This window comes from Barbatula barbatula, assembly GCF_947034865.1.
Source record: "Barbatula barbatula genome assembly, chromosome: 1".
Lineage (NCBI taxonomy): Eukaryota > Metazoa > Chordata > Actinopteri > Cypriniformes > Nemacheilidae > Barbatula > Barbatula barbatula.
Window position 1 is genome coordinate 16,047,210 of NC_136766.1, and position 24,268 is coordinate 16,071,477.

The window sequence follows — 24,268 nt, forward strand, 5'->3', positions numbered from 1 at the left end:
TGATTTTTCATTGTCAGGTAAGTGCCTTTTTTAGCATTGTCACATCCATAAAGTAACATATTCATCACAAATGGGCACAGGAAATGTTAAATAAAGTGACAATTTTGTATTTTATGAAGAGATTTGCCTTCTCTGTTTTGTTGGGTATTGCTTCTGGTTCTACCAAGTTTGTGTCTCCCAAATTACATTATGCATGTTTATTTCCTTTTTTTTAATACAAAACTTGTGCATAGACTAATATTTTTCTAATGTTTAAACTATCAATAAGGGTTTAGTCAATATAAACTAATGGATCAGTATATTGGTAACAAATACATTCTCTAACATTTTTGTCACATAATACTGGAATTGCCTACATAACGTATATACATATGTACACGTGCATACGTTACTAAACATTACGCAAAGAGATAATCGGGTATTGCATTGTCTTGGTTTAAGACAGCTTTTAATCCTATTATGTAGTATGTGTGGAGTCAGTCAGCCCTGCTGGAGTCAGTAGGCCTAATACTGATGCTTGTTTATCTAATCTCCAAATGAGCATTGCATTGATACAGTTACATTCACTTGATAAAGTCTGTGCAATGACAAAACTGCCTTCCTATACATTTTTCATCAATATATACTGCTTTCCATTGTTACGAATTTGCTTGTAGTTGTCATCTTTTGGATAACTACTTTTTTAAATGGGTTAAACGTATGTTTTACATGACTGCTGAAGAGGAGAATGTGAGTGAGTCAGACTGTTAGAAATCATTCTGGTGGAAAGTGTTAAATGTGTGCTCTTTTAATGATTCCAGTATAAAACTGTTTTTGAATAAAAGCCAGTGTTAAAGAAATCCTGAGTGGATGTGTTTTTAATGATTATTCTCTTTATATTCTCCAGCTGTGGAAGATGCAGACACGTCTAATGTTCTGTAGTTTTCTCTATCTTTCTCTTATATATACACACGCACAAACACACTTAACCGCTTTGACATCACTGCTGGCTTTGGCAGGCATTTCTTTTTAATAGCCCACCCCGGCCACACCATAAATATCCCAGTCTGTGAGTGATTTAAAATCCATTATTGCACCACACCATTTTCACTACTCAGAACAAGAACGATGGTTATTCCCTCATACCAAGGAATCAGGAGTTGGTACATCTTTGTTCCACTGAGATTTCAGAGTTCGCTTGCTCAATCATTATATTATATTAACTCTACTGCTCTGCCCAGCCTGGGTTTGAACGCTGAATTTTAGAATAGTGAGAGGACAGATGGGTTAGAAATTATTAACCAAAGTCATGTGTCAGAATCAGTGTTTGGCACATAATCTGAGCAGTGGTTATATTCTCAGATTTCAAGCATGAAGAATTATATTCTAGAGTTCTCAAGAAAAATATAGGATGCAGAAAACGGACACTATCAGTTTAACTGACATATATCTGAGACAATCAAACCCGGCTATTCAGTTTTACATTATAAAATATAACATTTAGGACAACACGCAGACATAACCAAAAATTTTGGTTCAGGATGATTACATACTGAATATCCAATGTTCACTTACACAATTAGAAATAGCCACAGTTTTGACCCCATATTTTATTTATTTCAAGATTTACATATAGAACAAAACAGGCAACAATAAACAAGTCATAATAAACCAGACATTTCCTCATACATAAGCTTCAGACACCAGAACATGGTCAATTGCTGCGAGACTAAAATGACATCGGTTTCACATTTGGTCAATATTGATAATCATGTCATTCGGGTCATTAATGTTAATTCTAGCTCAGCTTTAAAGAAAATCACGGTGTACATTAACCTGTGAAAAATAATTGACCAGTAGAATAAAAACACATCCTCACAGCACAGTGTTTGTCATTACAATTAAAAAAATGGCACTTTTAAAAACATAAAGGGTTTGGATCCAATCATAAAGAAGAACACAGTGTAGGTCCACAGTAATATTGTTTTAGCGTAGACACTGTTAAGGCTTTACAGATGTAAGGCATTGAGACTTCATAAATGTTTTTTAACATGGCAAGAAAACGTTGTGCCTTTCCATAAAAACAAACAAACTGTACACCAAGTAAAACAAAAAACCTGTAGCCCTAGAACTACCCACGATTATATACATCAGGCTACAGTGTAACAATAGAAAAAAGAAATACTTATATGTACTTAAAATGAATACACATGATATTTTTTCCTCTTTATTTTCGAAGTTATTTGATTATCAAATGTGTATAAAAATCTACTTTGTAGACAGTGAAATATTCCAACACTTCAGAAGTGCTAGGTAAAACACATGAAACAAGCTTAAATAAGAATGGCATTTGCAGTCACGGTAATATTATTTATCCTCCTTGCTTAAATTTGGCAATACGTTGAAGTCCAATTCTAGTCTATTCCTTCAGTGTATGTAAATACTTAAGTTTCACAAAAAGAATATTAAAGTTTGTAGACATCCCCAAAACAAAAGCTATTCATTGTCCACTTCTACATTCTGTTCTTCTACAGTGATTGACACAGGATCAGAATTCAATTTTAGTGATGCAAGATCACTATAGAAACCTTCTGTGGTGGTCTGTCTGTAAGCAACAGGCTGTGGAGTGCATACAAAGGACAGGTGTGTCCTCAAGCATTGTAAAGATGAGGCATGCAGAAAAAAAGGCTCTCTTAACCCGTAGCTAAGCAAGTGTTGAACTACAAGCCCTCATTTTAGTTTAAAACAAGAGAGTTCATCCGTTTAAAACCTCAAAGAGATTGGCAGGATAAAAAAGTCCTTCATCGCACCTTATATTCCTTTTAACCATTCAATATGAGAGAAACAAAGCGAACAATCAAAATATTTTAAGCAGCATACACGTCGTGTTTTGTCTACTGATTCGCTAAAACACTTAATCCTTCACCTCTACTGGTAAAACAACCTAAAAAAGACATAAAATAGCTTACATCTGTGTTTATAGGTCTGTGCAAAATGTGTATTTATTTTCCTTTTCATGTAATATATTGTGCTATCAGTGTATGTACAAATCCATCTGTGTGTTTAGTAGAGGGCACTATCATTATAGGAGCTAGGAAAGGTAGGGCATGGCCTGCTCCACGGCTGACCTCCACTGTAATCTGCATTGGGAAGACTCAATGTGCTGCTGCTCTTCAGCCTGTTCTTCAGACCCCAGCTAAGGAACGACGGTTTCTTCGCCACCTTGCGAGCCTTTGGGTTTTTATCATCATCATCGTGTGCAAGGCAGATCATGGAGTAGGTCTTCGGTAGACCACCGCAGTATGTTGCACTCTTGGTGGGCTGCAGGGTTAAGAGAGAGCGAGAGATAATTAAACTCATAATGAACACTTGATCTGACCTGAACTAAATCAGAAACACTTTAAATATCACTCAGAGACAATCCCACAATCATATAAGAACACTGTATGGCTACTGTTAAAGGTTAAATGTTCCTATTACATCATGACATGACGCAAATCATTAGGCACATCGTTTTTGTTGATTCAAGGACAATGTATTCTTGCTCAGAGTTAATCATTAACCTATCGTGTTTTTAGTGGTTTGTTCTATTAAAGTTATCCAAATATTTAATGTTTTGGTGTACGTTACACGTTTTGTGGGTGGTATAAATGAAACAAAAAAGAAGAACCACAAACCACACAGAAAAACCTGGACAACAAACCCGGACATAAGGGTACATTTTTCGAAATTGAGATTTTTAAATAATCTGAGAGCTAAAAACATAAACCTTCCGTTGACGCATGGTTTGTTAGGATTAAACAATATTTGGCCGAGATACAACTATTTAGAACTCTGTTTGATTTTCTTGCACCCTCAGATTCCACTGTAAAGTTGTTATAGCAGGCCGTTGCAAAGAAGAAACAGATTTGTTTTAACGCTTTCTATTGGCAACGAGTGAAGTTTGTAGGTGCGTTTCTGGCCCTTTTTGTTAGCAATTTTTTACGGTAGGAAATTGACAAAATATCTTCCTGGACTATGATATTTACTTAATATCCTAATGATTTTTGGAATAAAAGAAAAATCTATAATTTTGACCCATACAATGTATTTATGGCTTTTACTATAAATTTGCATGCTACTTAAGACTTGCTGACATTCTGAAAGTTGAAATATTTTTATCTCGATGCAGTGCCGATGCTCCGTAAAAAAAAGGGAGCGTTGCCCCGCATGTGCATCTGGACCGCGTCACCCGCTATTTGAGCATGTTTGCTGCACATCTACGCCGCACATCTACATTTAAACATGAATCACCCCTAATGCACCTTAACTGAAATATTCATACATGACAGATTCAAAATAGATATTCCACTCCACACCATTTAAAGTCATGTTGAGCATCATACAAATACTGTTTTAATAATTAAACTTTAAAAAAATAATACAAATTATGCTGCCATACAATGTTGCCAAAATATTTGGTAGTATTCAGCATAATTGTAAACTAAATATAATATTGACAAAAATGAAATAATTGGGCTGCCAACATTTAAGAACAGCCCTTGGCTTAAGAGTATGCCTATGATGCATAAAAATGCTATCTATGTAGGCCCCCAAGTAGGTTTTGGACAGGGGCCAGTGTGCCATGACTCACAAGAATGACAGCGATGGCAGATATTTTAATAACGTCAGACTTAAACCTCACAAGACTGTGATTCATTTGAATAATCACTTTAAAATAGTTACAAGTTTCTTTAGACCTTTAGTAAGTCCTAAATGTTTTGTGGACAACCTAAATATAAATTATGATTTCTTACTATTTATTTTGTTTATAATGGTAGATATATTTTTATATAAATTGATATGGGGTAAACTGATTGGGAAAACCAGTGTGGTTATATAATTCATTTTTTACTAAATTGTATTTAGCCATTAGGAGAATGACAGGCTTTTAAAAAAGAAAACATACCATTGGTTGGCTGCTACTGTCCATCATGCTGACCACTCTGATGTTGATGCCCTCCTCATTCACATCCTTTAAAAGCTTCATAACATCACTCACTCCCATCCATTTACAATCTGTTTCACCAACAGCTACAAGGTAATCTCCCTCTTTCAGTCCCTCTGCCTGGTGATGAAGAGATAGTGGAGAGAAAAGAAAGGAAAGTTAGAGAAAAGGTCACAGTGAAGTAAATCACATCCTGTGAGGGTGGTGCTTTGTCTGACACTTCAAATATTTATGGTATGAGTTTATCGGCACGACCACACTGCTGCTGATCACCATAGAGATGGCTTGTGAAAGGAGTCACTCGTGCATTTCAACTAAAGGAGGGTTATTTGTGGGAGAGACACAGCTGCTTTAGACAGCTAGAGACCGATATGGTCAAAAACAGGTGCAGTTTGAGCGAACAGGGATATGAATGTGTAATCTTATCATTCAACTGCTGTGGTCGAAGATAAAATCTGCTCTCCTCAGCTTCAAAGGCTCTCACTTATTTAAAAGATGATCAAGCGAAAGAGGAAGAAATTATACAAATTGGTTTTCTGTTTTCTGTTTGACTTCACACCCTGTCTGTGTGTGAAAACTTACCGCTGCGGGACAAAGTGGATCAAGTGACTGTATCTGAACAGGTAGCTCTCCCTTCAGAGTGAATCCAAGATCTCTGTCCTGTAGTCTCAGTCTAATGGTACGTGGAGCCGTCCATCTCTGCTTTGCTGAGAACACTGACAGAGGCCCCTACACAAGTAGAACAGCGATCACTATGGCAACCCACAATACAGCAACACGTTGCTTGCCAAATGCAAAGATGGTTTTAACACACAAGGTCAACCTCACACACAGGGCGTTTTTAACTATACTCTGCCACCCTGGTTGCCTCTGGCTATAAATCCGGCCCAGCTCATCCAAATATTTGGCTTCATGGCACACTGACTTCATGCTGGACATGTGAATAGTTTTGCTCTTATGGTGAAGAAAGTTTATTTAATCATGAAAAGGGCTGTCATCTGTAGAGATGTTAAGATTGTAAGGTTTGCAGCATATGTACAGTACAGTATGCCTCACAAAGGTCATGCGACTTAATGCAAGATATGCAAAGCTTAAATCTACATCAAGCTGAACTCCCCTTGTACTACGGAAATGTAATTTCAAGTAAGGGGTCATTTAAGTAAGCGGCCGTGGCAAACACTACAGGAACACAGTAGTGGTTCTTTTAACTTTCTGAAGCTCATCAAGGCAGTAAAACTCAAACATATGCCTCTATAAAACTAACCACATCATAAACTCTGCCTCCTTCACCTGAATTACCCAGAGCTGGCGGGAACGCAACACACGTCACTGTGGTTCTAGAATGTTTGCCCAGTTCTGTACAGCAGGTTTAGAAATCTAGTAGTACTGAGTCAATAAACTTTTCCAATTTTATAGAAAGTAGTGCAGATATGAAAATGTATAGTTCAAAATTGAACTTAAAAACAGATGAGTCTCCATATATTGTAATTTACTGTATATGTGATATTACAATAAACAAGAGTCCTTTTAGTAAACTTAAACAAATAAATTGCTACATACACAACAAAAAGGTGTATTTGTCCTTTACCTGTCTGCCAGTGGAGGACCAGCAAAACAATTGTGTTGAAAGAAAAAGTGTTGAACATTGTTGTTTGTTTAAAGGGACAGTTCACCCCCCCAAAAAAAATCTGTCATAATTTTCCTCTTCTGCAGAACGCAAAAAAAAGATATTTTGAAGAATGTTATTAACTGGCCCCATTGACTTGCATTAGTTTTGTGTCCATACAATAGAAGTGGATCGGGGCCAGTGCTGTTCGGTTACCAACGTTCTTCAAAATATATTATTTTGGGTTCTGTGGAAGAAAGAAAGTCCTACAGGTTTGAAACGACAAGAGGGTGAGTAAATGATGACAGACTTTTCATCATGATGCTCAATCATTGTGGTTGGTTGCTAAGGTGTGAGATTTGTTTGAATGGTAGAAGGTTTTCTTACTCTACAGAAACCCCTCAGTAATGGTTTAAAATAGTGTTCTGGGTATTGGCTAGGCTAGGTTTCTAGGGTGTTCTGGGTGGGTCGGTGGGTGCTTGCTACACTCTTAAAAATAAAGGTAAGCGATGCCATAGAATGGTTCTTTGTGGAACCAAAAACGGTTCTTCTGTCAAAAGTTCTTTATAAAAACTAAGAAAGAGATGGTTCGGTAATCTAAAGGATCTTTTTTTCACCACAAATAACCTTTTGTGAAACAGGAAGGTTCTTCAGACGTAACAGGTTCTTTATGGAACCAAAAGGTTCTTCTACGGCATCGAAGAACCTTTTGAAGCGGCTTTTTTTAAGAGTGTATGTTAAGGCAATGCTAGTTATTTTGATTCCCACAACCAAGTTTCTATTGTATTGTGGTCCTTGATATGCCACTATAAAATATTTGGTGATTCTTTTCCACCAATTCACTGCCAGGTCTGGCAATGTGATGCTTAGGGTTAGGGATTTGCTGACATCCCAAGCATGAACAAAATATTAGTAATGGTTGCCTTAGCAAGCACCACTATCAAGGTTGATTTGAGATCAATTCCATACCAAAATTCACATTTAAACCAGGGTTATTCATATTAGTATTGATAATCATACTCTACACACTGAAAAAGCAAACTTCACAACTACAATTCAAGTTTGATGTCCAGCTATAATTGTGTGCACTATTTAGATTGTTGAGGTTGCTGTCTGTTCATCCAGTGTGTACAGTTTTACATGGGTCTGTTCAACAGCACACACATGCTCACTGAATGCTCTTTAGATTTTTACTTTAACATCTAAGAAAGCTGCAAATCTGCAAGATCATTCATGTGCTGTGAACAGAGCTCAAAAGTAAATGGTGTTTGAGTAAAATTAGTAGCCCACATACCAGCCGCTGGAATAAGTCTGTGACTTTCACCTTCGTGGCAGCTGGAGCATCCATCTCTGCTTTCTTTTCGGTCTTAGCTATCATAAAAGGGTAAAAAATGAGCCATTATCAAAAACTCTAATCATGTGTCAGCATGATTCAATGATGGACCTTCTCCAAGTACCTGATAGCATGTAATCATTCTGTTTAACCAAGTGACAAAGTCAAACCTTACATTATTAAACCAAGGTGACATGGACATAACGTCATTTATCAGGAAAAACAGACTCATGTATATGCTTTTATGCAATTATTCTCTGACTTACAGATGATGTCTGGTGCAACCATATAATCTGTGAACTCATCATCCTTCTCATATTGTTCAAACTTGGCAAGAGAGCGTTTGTGGCTGGCTTGCAGGATGTCGTTCAAGATGTCTAGTTTCTGCAGGTGTCGACAGAGAGCGTGCGTGCGGATTGCTTCTTCGTTTCCCATGATGGAACGCTGCAAATGAGCTTTACCTAAGCAAGCAAACAAGAAGATAGGTTCAGTAGGCTAAAGTGGAATAACATGAGGATCAGCAAATGTTGTCATATTGTTGCATTTAGAGTGAATTTATCGTTTCAGCGCCTGGATAATACAAACAGGATCTTATTTTAAATAAGAGTTCTGCTGTGATAAACATACATGTGTATGTGTCTCTCACCTATCTTCTGCCTCTCTTCCTTATTTTTCAGGATGTCCAGAGGGGAACGTCCATCTGGCATGGTATCATAGAGTTGAGACAGAGCCTTCTCTTGTTTGTCCTCATCATCATTGGGGGTCACTACAAACACATGCACAAAATGTTTATATTGCATTTTATTTATTGCATTATATTGCATCATATTTTATTTCATTTAAAACTTATTATATAATGTAATTCATGTGCATTCCATTAAGTTTCATCTCAATCCACTGATGGCATCTACATTTTATGAGGTTATACAATTATTTATGTATCCTTTTGTGCATTTTTGTCTACGGAGTCAAAGCTAGCTCATCAAATGGCTTAAGCAGTGCTTGCGTCAAGGAGACGCAAAAACACAAAAGGAGTGAAGGGAAGGGAGATGGAAAATAAGAGACAGAGGTAGGGAGTTTCTGTTTAAAGAACGAGAATGTTACATAATCCCATTTGTTCTGGCACAGTCTCTCACCAGCCTGTCAAAAGTAGACCGGGATACTGAAACTTCTCTGCCTTTCATCTCTCTCACTCACTTTTAACCTTAAAAAATATCTTCGAAGGAAAAAGTCCATTGAAGCTTTGATATTTGAACCCCTTTTTCCTCCCCAAGGGAAAAGGAAACAGTTTATATAAATGAGATACAAAGGAGACCTTAAAAGGTTTCAGTGGGCCGTCGGCCAATCAGAGATGGGCAGAGGCCACGATAGGCTGCTTTACTTACGCTGGTGGTCCAGCAGCGCGGTGGAAACAAAGTAGTGGGCAAGAGCTTTGTAGTGACTGGTCTGGAGCTGACACATGGTGGACCAGAAGAAAGGCACGTTGTTCTTAATGGGATTCTGGATCATGCACTGGTAAACTTGACTGTAGGTCTCTGCCACCTGAGAACATAAAAGAGCAAATGTCACAACCACTCAAACTCCGGACAGAGGGGTAAATGTAGGCTAAGCTTTGAAACAACCACATATTTTGATAGCATCAACAGGTCATGTATTTGTATGCAACTATCACTCATACTGACAACCGAGAAAGAGTATGTATACACATGAAAAGCAGCAAACATTTTGAGATATGCACACAATACATTAAGTTTTAAAACAGTAAATAAAATATATAGTACCTTGGCAGCCTCCTGGGCCATTTTAAGCAGGCTGAAGAACTCATTTCGGATTCCTGGCAGAGCAATGTGCTCAAATAGACACTCCTGCGCCTGTGCCAGCATCATCCGAATCAGCATGCTTAACATAGCAGGACTCATATCGTAGCTTGGTGTGTGTGTAAATGTCTCCTTTAGGTAGTGCAGCACACCTACATTACAACAAGTCAAACAACTAGATTTAGAATTGAAAGCTTCCTATGCAATTAAAAGGTTAAGTCTACACTCTCTCTTCCTTTTGCATTGCTTTGCAATCAAATGCATGGCCATAAATGAGCGAACATCCAAATATGCATTTACATTTATTCATTTGGCAGAAACTATTACCCAAAGTGACTTGCAGTGCAATACAAAGTGTACAATTTATGAGTATGTGATGAAAAACACATTTCATGCTCTAAATGCAATGTACAGGAAAACACATTTAGATTTAGACAAAGCTTGACACAAAAGCATTGTGGGATCAGGTGGTGAGGCTGCCTGTAGCACATAAGGCCTTCCGATTCATCCCAATGGGGTTCAGGTGTGGGTTGTGCATTGAAGTTCCTCCACACCAGACTCACAAACCTTGCTTTTTGTGCATGGGGCAGTTTCATGGTGGAATAGACAAGCTATGCTCATTTCAACTTGTTTGTCAAAGCAGACTGCCTGTTGGTATATTTGATTTTATGCAGCGGTTGGTAATGGCTGTAAGTTGAAGTAGCCGAACCCCACACATTTGTGGCAATGCATGTCAATCTGTGCAGTCACACTGTTTGACTATATTGTTGACTATATTACACAGAAATGTCCAGCACTATTTGTCTTATGTCCAAAAGCATCGGCATTTCCTTCCTCATTTTACAGAGAGCCCACAAAAATATGCAGGTCTAAAAAATAACACTTGTGTGACAGTGTGTCAATCAATTATCTTTGTCATAATCGCAACAAAACACACATCATCACATTTCAGCCCTTCGTTTCGGTGGATATCTGAAAACATGTGATGAAAGAACACAGGGGTTGGCCGATATGATAGCACTGAGAGCATATTAAAAGCCAGCCTAATCTCTCTTTTTCACGCTGTTATAGTAAGGAGACGAAATTCAACACAGAATTCCCAAGAGCAGTGACAAATATACTTTTGAGGGCGAAGACTTACGCCATGGTTACAATCTCTGATCTGATGTTTTTAAAGCCCACTCTAAAGACCACCTTATCTAAACCCAAATTCACACAGCAGAGAGAAAAAAACGTCTGATACGCTTTAAAGTTTCTGATACTTTGGAACTATCTAAACACATATAGTCCCATCTTAATAAAGTGTCAACACCTCTCACCTGCCGATTTCTGGAAAGCAGTGATAGCGTCTTCGAGTCCAGCTTGCGTTTGTCTGTTGGCACGAGTGCCAATCTGTGAGTAGAGAGCTGCCATGTTGAAGACCACACTGCCTTTCTCCAGAGAGATGTTTTGCTGGCATACAGGCACACCAGTGAAAGAGTCATACCTATACACACACATAAACACTTAAGAGATTTCTTTAATGGCTGATTTTGTTACATAAGTAACTGTAATATTCAGATATAATTCAGTTAATCCTGTCAGGCCTATTATAATGACGTAATCCTGTTGTAACTGCTAGTCTAGTATATACAAAAAGTCATATGTATTAACATAGCTCAAAGGTGACCTCACAGCCCAGTCAGACCAGTTATGCATTTCCACTGAATGAGTTGTGGTGTTTACAGCTATTATAACTCAAGACTAGAGAATTTATGCTGGTGCGGGTAAGCAGGCACCTACCATGTGAAGAAAATGCCAATCTGCCGCGTAGGGGAGAAGAACCGAGTCTCCAAGAAGGAAAGTTGACTTAAGTACTTGGCAAGCAATTCTATTCCAGCATCATTGCGACTGGGGGTCCGGCATGCCTGAAACACCCACATTTATATCAGGACATTCAAAAGGACAGCTTCTATTTGTAAGTATATGCAATTGTACTTCTGCCGTTTACAGATGATCTATTGTTCTTATATGCAATATGCTTACTGTACACACAGCCCCTTGGAGCAATGTGGGACAATGACTCAGCCAGTATCGGGTTTTGTAAACATACGGATACCACAGTAACACTATACCTGTCTCAGGTCCATCAGATCATCTATCTGCTCTTGAAAGTTTGAGCCGTCTTCACTGTAGTGTTCCAGAATAAAGTCCTGTTGAAGTAAAGCATTTCATTCGTTCATTGTAATGTCAACACAAACACCATAACCCCATACAGTCACACATTCTCAGGCCTGTTCTTCTTGTTAAACTTGTCTGCAACCAGAGTAACAATGACTGACATGCTAGTGAAAATGCTACAGTGAAGCTAAATAACACGCTGGAAGGAAGCCAAACATATTTGGAACAAACACATGACATGCCTCAACCAACATCTTAAAACCCACATCAAGAGGAAAGAATATTATATAATTGAACACTTTTAAAGGAACAGTTAATCCAAAAATGAAAATGTTGTGTTTATTCATGGACAGTCACTCTTGGCCCCCATTTACTACTGTAGTATTTGTAAATTTCTTTGTTCTGTTGAACACAAAAGAAGATATTTTGAAGAATGTAGGAAAGCAAACAGTTCTGGGGATCTTTAGCCAAGTTTGGTTACAAGCATTTTTCCAAATAGGCTTGTTGCGATAGTCGGTGTCCACCCGCCTCACACAGAATGTTTTTAGTAAGATATTGAACCCACCAATAATTTAACCAATTGCGGTTCCCGAATGGCTGCTATTTTAAACCTGAAAGAAAAATGCATCATGCGCACGGCTGCATCTTTGACGACCCTACAGCAAACCCCCTCAACCCCGGTGTCACCAGTACAACAGGTGTTTTTACACGTCGAATAACCGGTTGGGACATTTTATCACCGCAACATCCCTACTTCCAAATATCTTTCTCTGGGTTCATCAGAACAAATACATTTATAAAGATTTGGAACAACTCAAGGGTGAGAAAATGACAGAATTTGTCTCTTTTGGAGAACTATCCCTTTTAAACCACAAGTGTTTGGCTTCCTTGTTTATAAAGTTTAGAAAGGACTTAAAACTCACAAAGGTCACCTGGCTGAATAACTGAAATCTGAAGTGTGATATGAACACTTTTTGGGTGGTGTAAAAGAAACAGACCTTGAGCGGAACAGAGAAATCCACATCTTTTGTCTCCTTGAGGCCCAAAGGGATGAGTGGGATGCTGGATGTCTCCCTTTAAAAGGAAAAGAAAGAAAAAGACTGAGAAAAGTAAAGTCTATTGTTAATGCAACAAATTAGGTTATTTCGCATCAAACGTGTTTGCCTGTCTATACAGCCTTGATAGATATAATACTGTGTTGACCTTGAAGGATGGGTTTGACTGAGACTCGGTTGTAGTTACAAAATTCCAGACAACAGAATGGGATGAGCAGAAATGTTTAAAAATGAAGTTAAGACATGAACAGAAGTTTATCGATCTCCCTATGGGTTTCTATATGTGCAGGCCTGGTTATAAATATTCGAAAAATTCTGTGAATTTTATCGAATTGTGTACCACAAATCACTCAACATAATATATTCTTGACATCTGTCAATCTCATGTGATGAAAACATCTTAACCAATGCTAACTAATCAAAGAGCAGAACACGCAGACTGCAGTGAGGCACACTAAAAGGCGAAGCAGGTTTGTTCCCGTTCGCTCTTCAGGCCATGAGAAAAGATTGCGTTTCAGAAACACACAGAGAGGGATGGAGGGGGGTATGAAAGAAATGAAAGAATGCGGTTCTGTCCGATACACACACACACACACTAAACTGGCAGCCAGGTGCGATGGAGAATGCAGCATTGTGTACAGCCACAGGAAAGACCTTGTTCTGTTCGGACTTCTGTGCATGGAACGCAGGTGATAGCGCTGAGCCGATGGGAATGCTGCTTTCTCACACTTCTTTATAAACAGAAGGTGACAGACTTTGTTTGTTTGTTAAAAAAAATGAATCAGGAGAAAACAGAAGCCTGAGAGACAAACCAAAGTGTAACCAGAGCCACTGTCCAGAGAGAAAACTGAGGTTGGTATGCAAGAGTGGTTCCAAAAGAAATAAAGGGCAAACCCAAATATACACACACATACAGTGCAAACATTGACACACCTACTACTTTACTATTGTTCTATATATTTAAAATAGTGGCCTAAAAATAAAGCTATCCAACTTTTTTTGCATCCATATTTATTTATCCGACCCCGGTACCTGGCAAACAGCTAAACACAGTATAAAATAGCAACACAACAACATTCCTTCAAAAAGTAAAAAACAAGGCAACATCTCTTTGTGTACAGCTGTAAACATGAGAATAGATGTAATTACTGATGTAGGTCATGAGTTCAGAATACAGGTACAAATGTCTGCAGGAGGTTTTTCTGGTTTATAACAAACCTTCTAGGCATAGTGGATAAACACTCTATCACTAACGCCTGGCCCGTCCTGTTAGGAAGCTATTGCTGATGCCCGGCTAAGCAGCGTTTAGGCTGAAAGTATGGCCATGCTCTCTTAGACGAGAGCGAGATGGCTATTCTCGCACAGACGGTGAAGCGTGCCAAAGACACTCGAGCGTGTATGCGTGCACTGCAAACACACAAGCTCTTACTCACAGTGGTCTGAAAAGCAAATGAGGGCTTTAGAGAGGACAAGAATCTGGCCGTAACCAAGGAAACACACAGACGCGCACACTCAGTGCTTTGAATTGAAATGACCTCCAAAATAACATGCACAAACACAGATTCACCTGGCTGCCATCAGACCGCTCGTGTCAACATAATTGTGTCACAAAAAGGCAACAAAACACACAGAGTAAAAATACACACCTTTTATCTAATCATCTTTTACCTCGATCTCCTCAAAAATCTTATTTTTTTAATGATATGAGGAATTTCAGAACGACCTGAGAGGGGTGTTTATTTCATTCTATCAGTCAAACCATCAGCAGCTTGTCATAAACCAGTCTGATCAGTCATGTGTAAATAACCCACTTTCTATTGTGAATTTACTTCAGGTGAGAGTTTCTCTCTCAAAGACAGAAGACAGTCAGGCTTTCATGAATGTACTTATCGAGCCCGTGTGTTCTCTTTAAAGCTCTGCCATGTTGACAGTTGATTTTTTCTAGTACAAAGGGGAGGGCAGGCCTTTTTTCATAGAGGAAAGTTCAGTGACATGCGTGGAGAGTGTTGGGAAGCACGAGGAGACACTCCTATAGAATTTAGCAGTGTGCGCCGAGTGTGATATTTTCAATATACAGCTGGAATGTTTAAGCTGACCATCAAGCTAACTAAGGCAAAGCATCTGACAGGAGGTCTCAACTGTTCACAAATGCAGAAAACATTTCATTTGTAGCACAAGAGTTTGTCTGGTTGTTTTTTTACACATCTCAACACTGATACTTTCTTAACATTTTACTGTAGCTTACAATAAGCACGTAGTACCTTCCGATAGATCATAAACTGCTCTTAAATAATAAATGTCCTCTAAAAACTGAAAATCGAAGATAATGCCACAGAGCCATATTGCAAGATGTTGTAACTGTTGTATCATTCTGTACACACCCCACGTATGACTGTAATTCACGAGGGGAGGTCTGTGTGTTCTGAATAATTCGACATGTTAACTGTGTATTCTATCTCTAGAATGTTATCAACCCTAGTTAGGCAAGAGTGTCCTCTTACTGTACACAACATTCTCTAACTTTTTTGTATCGGAGTCAGTACGATGTATGCGTGTACTCACTGTACGTTCTGATAAACTTCCACAGAGCTGTTGAGTCCTTCCAGTTGTTCCATGAGAAGCTGCAGATCTGCATTGACATAACTCAACTCCAAGAACACCTGTTCACGAACTTTATTATTGGATGACGCCCTTGAAAAGAGAGACGAAAGAATCAGCAAGGGTCAAGACAGTGGCACAGTCACAATTTGTGACTGTTCTTTTGCACATGACAAGCGTGAATATTGTATGCAATACAACCATAAAACCTTGATCAAACACATAACAAAACATGACACTGACAGAGATGTGCCAGAAAGATTTTTAAGAACAAACTTCTGATTCAAAAACATATATTGCGTCATAGTGACATGAATACTATTCTATTACAGGTCATTTTGGACATGAGACGTATGACCTCTCTTTGACAGGCAATCTTTCCTCTATTGACAGTCAACAACAGCAAGTTATTTTAATAGCACGCCTTCTCACAAACCCATCTAACTGGGGAAAAACATTATTAACATATTATAATAGTTCAATGCCAAACCCATGCGGAAAATAGAAAGACTTATTTTTTATTCCTAAAACCAATGAAACAATGCAGATGACTATATTCCTCAGCTCTGTCATGTAAATATAACTTGAATGAATCACATTCATCCTTTGTTCAAAATACCTATAAACATAAACCTTAACAGGAAAACGAATTATTCCATACTCTGCTTTTCTAAGTTTTTATTTCAATGTAGACAGTTCATTGTGCCGTTTAGCACATCAACAGGAGTGTTCTAATAAATCTTTAGACTCATTAAATGTACGCAGTATTGTTGTACACAAACTCAGTCACGTTGACAGGGCGGGATCCTGCTCATCAAAACCAGTTAGTCCAGTAAAATCACCCACTTAAACACACAAGAATGAAGGTATGACTGCAGAGTTCACATCACAGTGGGGGGGTGAAGAACATGAACAATTTTGGTATCTGTGTGTGTGTCTGAGTGTCTGCACGTGTGTGTTAGGGAGGCTGAATAGACTCAATGCACATTCACTTCCGCATTTACGCTCAGGGTGCGAGAAAACATCCGCTGCTACACATCTATACCTAGAGCTGCCAACATGAAAGAGGAGAAGATGAATATTTGTCCTCTCTGCTTACATAAAGTTCACCGGATTACAATAAACGATGTTCGTCAGCATTGTGAGACTGTCAGCTGCTCCCCTGTCTAGTAAAATGGAGAAGTACTTTGCACTATACGTTTAAAAATACATGGACAGCTTGGATGCTATTTCTATTAGCATCTAGCACGTAACGTTAATGGATCACAATGAATGACATCATCTTTACACAGAGATTATCTATGATTTTCAGCACTTAAATACCTTAACCTTTAAAAAACTAATCTGTATGACCAGATATCAATAACACAGTTCCAGGTAAGACGCGTTTGTTTACATCCGTCATTTGGCTCTGATATGCAGGATTGCGGTAAAGAAAGTCATTGCTTGGCTTTTAAAAGGTATAAATATTCTTTAAATACTGAATAGGTTTTTAATTTGTTGCGTTACATAATTCACCTAAAGTTGATGATTTTGATGTTTTTAATAACTGTTGAGGTTCTCACTTACCTCCCATTGTTATGCTACGAGTGTGCTCTTCAAATCATTAATACTAAGCTATATGTATTTTCTAAGATCCCAGTAAGAATCAGATGACAGAGGAGATCAGCAAGAGACATGTTTCAGAAATATGAGAAATGGTTAAGAGGGATAACATGAGAAGAACAGGAACATCTTTTGAAATAGTAATGAGCATTTTTAATTGTGTATTGTGAGAATTTCATATAGATAATTTTATTATCATTTTAAATGTTGAAATATTTTACTTTACAATATTCCAATTCAAAAGCTTATTCAAATCAAAAGGATTTGTTTGACGTATTTAATAGTGTTTGTATTAGCATTTTACCTGACAATTTCTCTGTATCAGTTATTATATACAAGCTTACATTAATGGATCACATTTTAATGATAGAATAACTTTATTGTTATGTCACAGCTGTATACAAAGAAATTTAAGCTCCCTCATCCAAAGTACACATTAAGAACAAAGATATGGATGACTGCACAAGCCCATATAGCGCATATTACGTACAGAAAAAAAATAGGTATAGTACGGAAATGTCTACGTATATATATTTATATAATTACGTTATCTGTACAAATAAAACCAAATTAATGTATCCGCAGTTTTACGTTTTTTTTCTTTAGCATTCGCTAATGCTAGCGTTTTTACCAATAGCCCATTTGATCTTCAGCAACTGACGTGCTGTGGCTCGATCACATCTGCATTCATAAAGTGATTACAACAACCTGTAGTACCAGTAAATGTTTAACTCCTTACGTCTTATAAATTAAATCCATGCTCAGAACATGATTAAATATCTGTGACACTGCCATGCCTGAAGGAACCACAGTCACGTATGTATTTAAACGCTACAGGTCATGAATAAACTAAAGTTTTGTATTATAGCACCTGTTGCATTTTTAATATATAGTATTTTAACAATACTATGTAGTTCCCTAATCTATACACGTTAATTTCCCTAAAAACGAGTGCTGGTAAAGCACAATTGCTATGGGTGAATCTTCCCCCCCCTGAGATTTTACCAGAAATACGTAGGCAGCACTACATTCATTGAGTCTATATGCAGTTAATAAAAAGCATTTTCTTACTCGCTCTGTAAAATGTGGCTCTATAAACTCAAAAGATATAAAGAGGCTATGAATTGAAGAATACTTCGTTCCCATCTTCGCGTACACATGGGTTTGTCACCTCATTAACAACACACATTTTACTGCTTCTGCAGACATGTTTGTATTTAATGCATGTGGTTGTATGTGTCTGTGTGGACACAGATCCGAGAAGCCTTCAGGGCCATTGCACTTACACACATTGAGAGTAGGTATGGAAAATTCCTTTGTGATTAAACGCACCAAACTTCTTTATGGCTTGTACCCGTTCAGCTCTGCCCTTTTTGAAGTAAAACCTTCCCTTGTGATAGAATAAGTATCAGTCGCCCAACCCTCAATAAACTGGGCTAACGTTGGACGGCAAATATTTTACAAACATCATGCTCTTGCATATTGGCCAACTAAAAGAAACAAAGGACTATAATAGATTCTCATTCAAAACGCTTGTCTAAACTTTATTGTTCAATTTAAATTTATAGCCACGTTAATGCCTGAGCCAATCAAAGGTTTTTTTTCCGAGGACCAACCCAGCGGGTGTGTACTTTATAACCATGGAGACAATGGACACACTTAAAGTCCCCGTGGTGACCAGTTTGCCCCATGTTACAGCGTGTGTTGAAAAACACATAATACAGGAGCTGGAAGCAGGTCACAGGTGCAACAGCTAGTGTGGAAAACTGATAACATATTTTCCTGCACAGGTATGTGTGGGTGTTTGTTGAGAAGACACCAGTGTTTGCCCTTCTTTCATAAACACTACATCAAACAGACTTTATGCAAATCACATAACTATCCAGTTGGGTAAGGTAACACTTCAGTTAAAAACAGGCAAATTCTGTACTACAAATCAAAGTTTAATCAGAGCTTCCTTATCTATCAGAACAGAATACAGTATAAACCTTGCAGCCTTTTTACAATTTGCATCAGTGTCTCAAAACCCAGCTTTAGTTACCATTCAACGGCATTTCATATGTCCATCAACAATCTGTTTTTCTTATGATATTGTTTTGTCTTTAAAATTCTGAATGATTCATATTTATGGACAAACGCATTTAGCATCTCAATATGATTTGGTTTTTCACATTGTAAGCAAATCTGCATTCACTTGATGCCACATTAGCGTGCTTGTTGAGCACCACACTGTGCTAGAGTAAAGAAAATCTTTGCATGATGCTTTGCATAGCTCTTTTTAGAGATATTGATGTTTCTCTCTTGTCAGGAGGAACAGCTATCATTGTACTCATTGCTGACAGTCAGTTACTCTCCTGAACACAACCAACATTCCATAGTTGACAGCTTGATTCTAGAATGTTCCAAAAAAATACGCACATGCTAAACTTATTCCATAGAAAATACTTTACAGCTAAAACATGCCACAAATCTGTATTTTATGCAAAGCAAGTGTATAATTCTGTAGTATGCCGTTTCTATGTCCACCTACTCAAACTGGCTTCACACATGTGATTTAAAAAATGCAACACAATTTCTTGCATTATGGTCCTCCTTAGATTTTATGTTTAGCAAATCCATCCTCAACTCCAAATCTAGCTTGAATCTTATAGGTACACCTGACTGGACATGAAAGCCAAACACTGGCACATCCACACACACAAAAAAGTGAAAAACTTTGACAGGTTGGCCCCAGGGCTTTTAACTGAAACCTCACCACATAAAGATCAGAGGATTCCTCGAAAACAGGGGAGCGACTACAGAGCCAAGGTTCTACGGTCCACTGCCAACCACTTTAGCCTGACAGTGTTATGCAAAAAGCAAATTTCAATGAACTATGCATGTACCTACATATAATTGGGTTTACATTCATTGCATACATTTGCATTTATATATTTGGGGTAGACAATTTATTTCAAAGCAGCTTTGCATTCATACATCTGATCAGTGATTGATGTGTTCCCCGGGAGTCAAATCCTTGACCTTGGCATTGCCAGCTCCAGGCTATATGAGTTGAGCCAGGAACTGTAAATATCCACCCAATGCTTCCAGGACAGAAGTGAGGTACTTTCATTAGCAGTCGTGTGTGAATGAGTGTCCAAAAACAATAGTGCTTGACTCACTTGAGGAGATTCTCTGCTCCTGCTCTCATCCTCATCTGCTTGATGATTTGCTGGTTAAGAAGCGCTCTTTCACTCTGCAGCTTACTGCGACCCGTCTGGGCAAATGGATTACATCCCTGTCAGAAAAATGGACAGAAATAAAGATTAATAACACCATACATGGTCTATTGAGGTTTATGTAGTGGGCACTTTATTGACAAGTAATCCAATAATAACAATCCCAATCTCAAAGCACAACACACACTTCACTGTGCCTACGTGCGGAAATAATAAACAATCAAGTACGTAACAGCGGACACATCAAGATACTTGTGTACTGTTTACAGCACACCTTAATGACACAACGTAGTGAGAAATCAACGAACCGCCCGGACACACCTAAACAGAGTTTCTGATAGCTGAGGGAGGAGATCTGATTCATTACCAAATGATATAAATAGCAAACCTCTCAGTGCCCTCATCTTGGCAAACATTCCATGAAAACTTCCTATGGAAACAAAGTACACTTGCTATGACTAAATTGCAATGTCTCACGTTATTAAAAACTGATTCATAATTGTAACATTCCATAATCAGGAGTCAATGTTTAAACGAAACTGTGAGTTCATTTCTCTTCAAAAGTTGTGACGGAAGGATTCCTTTCACATGCTTCTCATTCTAAATTCATGCAACAGAAGTTGTCAAAGAAACCAGCGTGACCTCTGAACATTCTAGAGCACTGACTGACCCGGGCAATGCTTAGTCAAGCAGAACCAAGTACAGTAGCTGCCCCAATGCATTCTAGAGTAACAAGAGTGCAGCAATTACCCCTGTATAGACACCCCAAACAGCACAGGGCCCTTATCAAACCAGGGCTTGAATGAGAAAGAAAACAGAGGCCTCCCATGAGTTGTGTAAGCGTTCAAAAATGTCCCACCATTTCAACGGAAAAGGAGGTTTAATGAATTATTATGCAACTGTGATATACGGCCCAGCATCTGCTCCAAGACCACAGTAACAAATTACTATTGGAAGCCAAAAGATATCCTCTAATATACCTTAAAGTTATATACGACTGAGGGAAAGTTCTGAGTGTATGAACGTTTTATTCCACATGTTTTTCAGACATGCACAAGTAGTATGCTGAGTGAAGTAGGAAAAAAAAACGTATTGAAAAATCTTCAGAAACCTTTTTGCAATATATGTAGGCTTTATGTAAAACAACAGGTTTGATGAAAATAAAATGCTTGCAGGCACACCTTTCCATTCAGAAAGCCTGGCTGAATCCAGGTGGTTTAGGCTGTACTGCAACAGTTCGGTTTCTGTTTCAATTAATTACCATTTTTATGTAAATGTTATCCCCTCCTATCTTATGTCCCAGCTTCAACTGTGCTAGGACATGAAATGGGAGCATCTGTGTTTCATTAGCGCCTGTGGTTTGGCTGTGCACCGTCACTGGGTAGATACAATGTCAGTAGGAGGAAAACTGGAAAAACATGCTGAATCTGCAATTCCCCCCACAGCCCAAGCAGGATCAACTCATGCGGAACTGGACCGAAACCACATCACCACTCTTAACCCCCACCTGGTTATAGGCCTGAAGCCTTCAAAATTCTGACAATACCCACATATGTCTAATACAATAAATTAAAAACCTTACCAATGTATTAAGCAAACACAACTAATCAACTACTATACCATACACAAGTATGCTATACTTGTTTATAAGATTGAAACAAATCACAAATACACCTCTACAAATTCAGAAAACTCATCTCGAGATTCACATTAGTTGTCAAAGGATTCAACTAAGAGAGACATCCCAGAGAAAAAGACACTGGAGATGTGAATATTGGAAGACTAGCAGCAACCACTGTAATTTCAACAGGAAGACAAGCAGATAGACAGGTGAGCTCAACAGGAACAATGGGTCACTTTAGTGTCCATTCACGCTTGTACAAATCCCATTTCCCACACAAATGGCAGACACTAACCACAGGTTTCTTCAAAGCACACACACACAATAACACTTTAGTCCATGTCAGTCACACATACTCCAGAGTAGACTGTGTAGTCTTTCTGTAAGGCATGTTTTTGATGCTTAAACTTTACGCTATAAGACGAGCGATGAATTGGATTGAACAAGCAAACGAAAATAAAGAAATCAGACGTCGACTCTTGAAATAATAAAGCACACGGGCCAAAGTGTGATGTATGCAGTCTAAACTTTCTCTTGGCGATGTCTCTGGCCAGCGGAGCTCAACAGAGTCCACATGCACCGCAGATGTGTTCTCATCTTTAACAGTCAACTTTTAAATCGTTGAAAAATCAAAGAAAAATGCACTTCCATGCGAGCATTGCTTGAAACAAATTAAACCATTGACAAATCAGAGACATTTGGCGCTGGCTGTGGCGGTCGCGGGAATAAATGTAAACTTACCTTTTTAAAGTAGCCACTCTCCACTGGTCCGTCAGTCTTGACATTGTTAGGAAAAAGAGTGTCCGTCATTTCACAATTGTCACTCGTAAGCAGATCGCTTCGATGAAATTCAGAATCCAGTCGTGTGAAGTCCCTGCAACGCAACAGGTGTGTGTGTGTGTGTTTCCTGCAGTTCTTTCTTAAGGTGTGATGCTCTACAGTTGCTCAAACTCACTCACTCTCAGTGCTCGTTACCTCTGCTTTTGCTGTTTGCGATGCACTTCTGCGCCCGCCCCGGATGCGTGACGACAGAAACTCCCTCGATGGGAGGAGTTTATTAATGCTTACCTGCTCAGATAACACGCCCCTAAACGACCTGCTACATAAAAACTCGGGTTTGGTATATTTAGCTCACACGTCGGTGACTGTTAAACCACACAGTCTTGGAATCAATAGAAGAGCGTAACTGTTAGTTATATTGTATGGCTGCCTATAGGACAACTCAATAAACCATATGATAACAGTTTGTAACAAAAATATGGCAAGACAACCGACTTGCGTTAACAAAGTGCTCAAATGAAGACATAATAAGACACAGACACGTCACCAAATGGGATGTTTTTATTTGAAAGCACTCAGTGAAATAACGCTGCCATCTGGTGTATACAGGCGGTAATCAAACTGAAGAAATAGCACACTTCCTCAGACCAGTCTAAAGATACGTGTGAAGTTTGGTGACTGTGAGGGTTAGAGTCGGTTTAGTCTCATAATAATAATAAGAAGAAGTGAAATATCAGTATGTTGGCTTTCTCAAGCCTACATAAATACATCTAGATGTCTAAAAAGATCATAGATGCCTGCTGATTTGTGGATTAGTTTCAGTGTGGCATACACTGAACACACACAGGCTTGTTTTTTATATTAGAGAAGACATTTTGGTCAGTTTTGTTTCAGTCTGGGATTCAATAGTTTTCTGGGCTTTGTTCACCTGTTAAATATCTGACTATGGTTTTCTGTCTGATCCCACAGCCATGTAATAATGTCTCAAAGTCTGGCAGAATATATTTTGGCTTTCCCCAGCGAAGGAAAAATCTTATAACACACAGACCCACAAACACACACGTTTTTTTTCTTTTGCAGTTGCATCAATGCTGTCAGACAGAGTGTTTACATTGGGGCCAATCGTTTTGGTCAAAGTTGAAGTAACTGTTATTGACCAAAACACGTGTAGCCCTGCATAAACCAATTGTTCATTCGTGCCAGACAGAAAGTTTGGCTTAGCTCTAATATTGTGAAATTAGATTAGTCTTCTTTCTTTTTGCAAACATTGAACTGTTAGGATGTGTTTATGCTATTGGAAATTAGGTTGAAGTGAACACTTTTATGTATGTTGACAATCATGAACTACTGTGTAGCCTACTGATCTCATTTAGCTCTTTACGTTTACAAGGCCTACGTGTGAAAAATAGGTTTGTATTCAAAACTACAAAGTGCTTCACTTATCAAAGATCTGGGTGTGTATCTGTATAATTCATGCAATGCAAGACGGTAACTCTTTAAAAAATAGAC

The 24,268-nt window shown here is 38.4% G+C and overlaps 1 protein-coding gene across 2 annotated transcripts; it reads right to left on the bottom strand.

The window, feature by feature from the left end:
- Positions 1 to 1,575: 1,575 nt before the first annotated feature.
- On the bottom strand, positions 1,576 to 23,003 carry rhpn2 (rhophilin, Rho GTPase binding protein 2). 2 transcript variants are annotated; one of them, XM_079460780.1, is made up of 16 exons: positions 22,955 to 23,003; positions 22,721 to 22,853; positions 20,302 to 20,417; positions 15,500 to 15,628; positions 12,881 to 12,956; positions 11,837 to 11,914; positions 11,505 to 11,629; positions 11,042 to 11,208; positions 9,687 to 9,874; positions 9,291 to 9,447; positions 8,552 to 8,671; positions 8,172 to 8,366; positions 7,867 to 7,943; positions 5,549 to 5,695; positions 4,928 to 5,086; positions 1,576 to 3,300 (listed from the first exon to the last, which is right to left on the bottom strand). In XM_079460780.1, the coding sequence occupies exons 2-16, from the start codon at positions 22,787 to 22,789 to the stop codon at positions 3,043 to 3,045; spliced, it is 2,061 nt and encodes a 686-aa protein (XP_079316906.1). In that variant the 5' UTR covers positions 22,790 to 22,853; positions 22,955 to 23,003; the 3' UTR covers positions 1,576 to 3,042. The 2 variants fall into 2 exon arrangements, with proteins under 2 accessions (XP_079316906.1, XP_079316907.1); XM_079460781.1 differs by lacking the exon at positions 22,955 to 23,003 and having other exon boundaries at positions 7,897 to 7,943; positions 22,721 to 22,949.
- Positions 23,004 to 24,268: the final 1,265 nt, after the last annotated feature.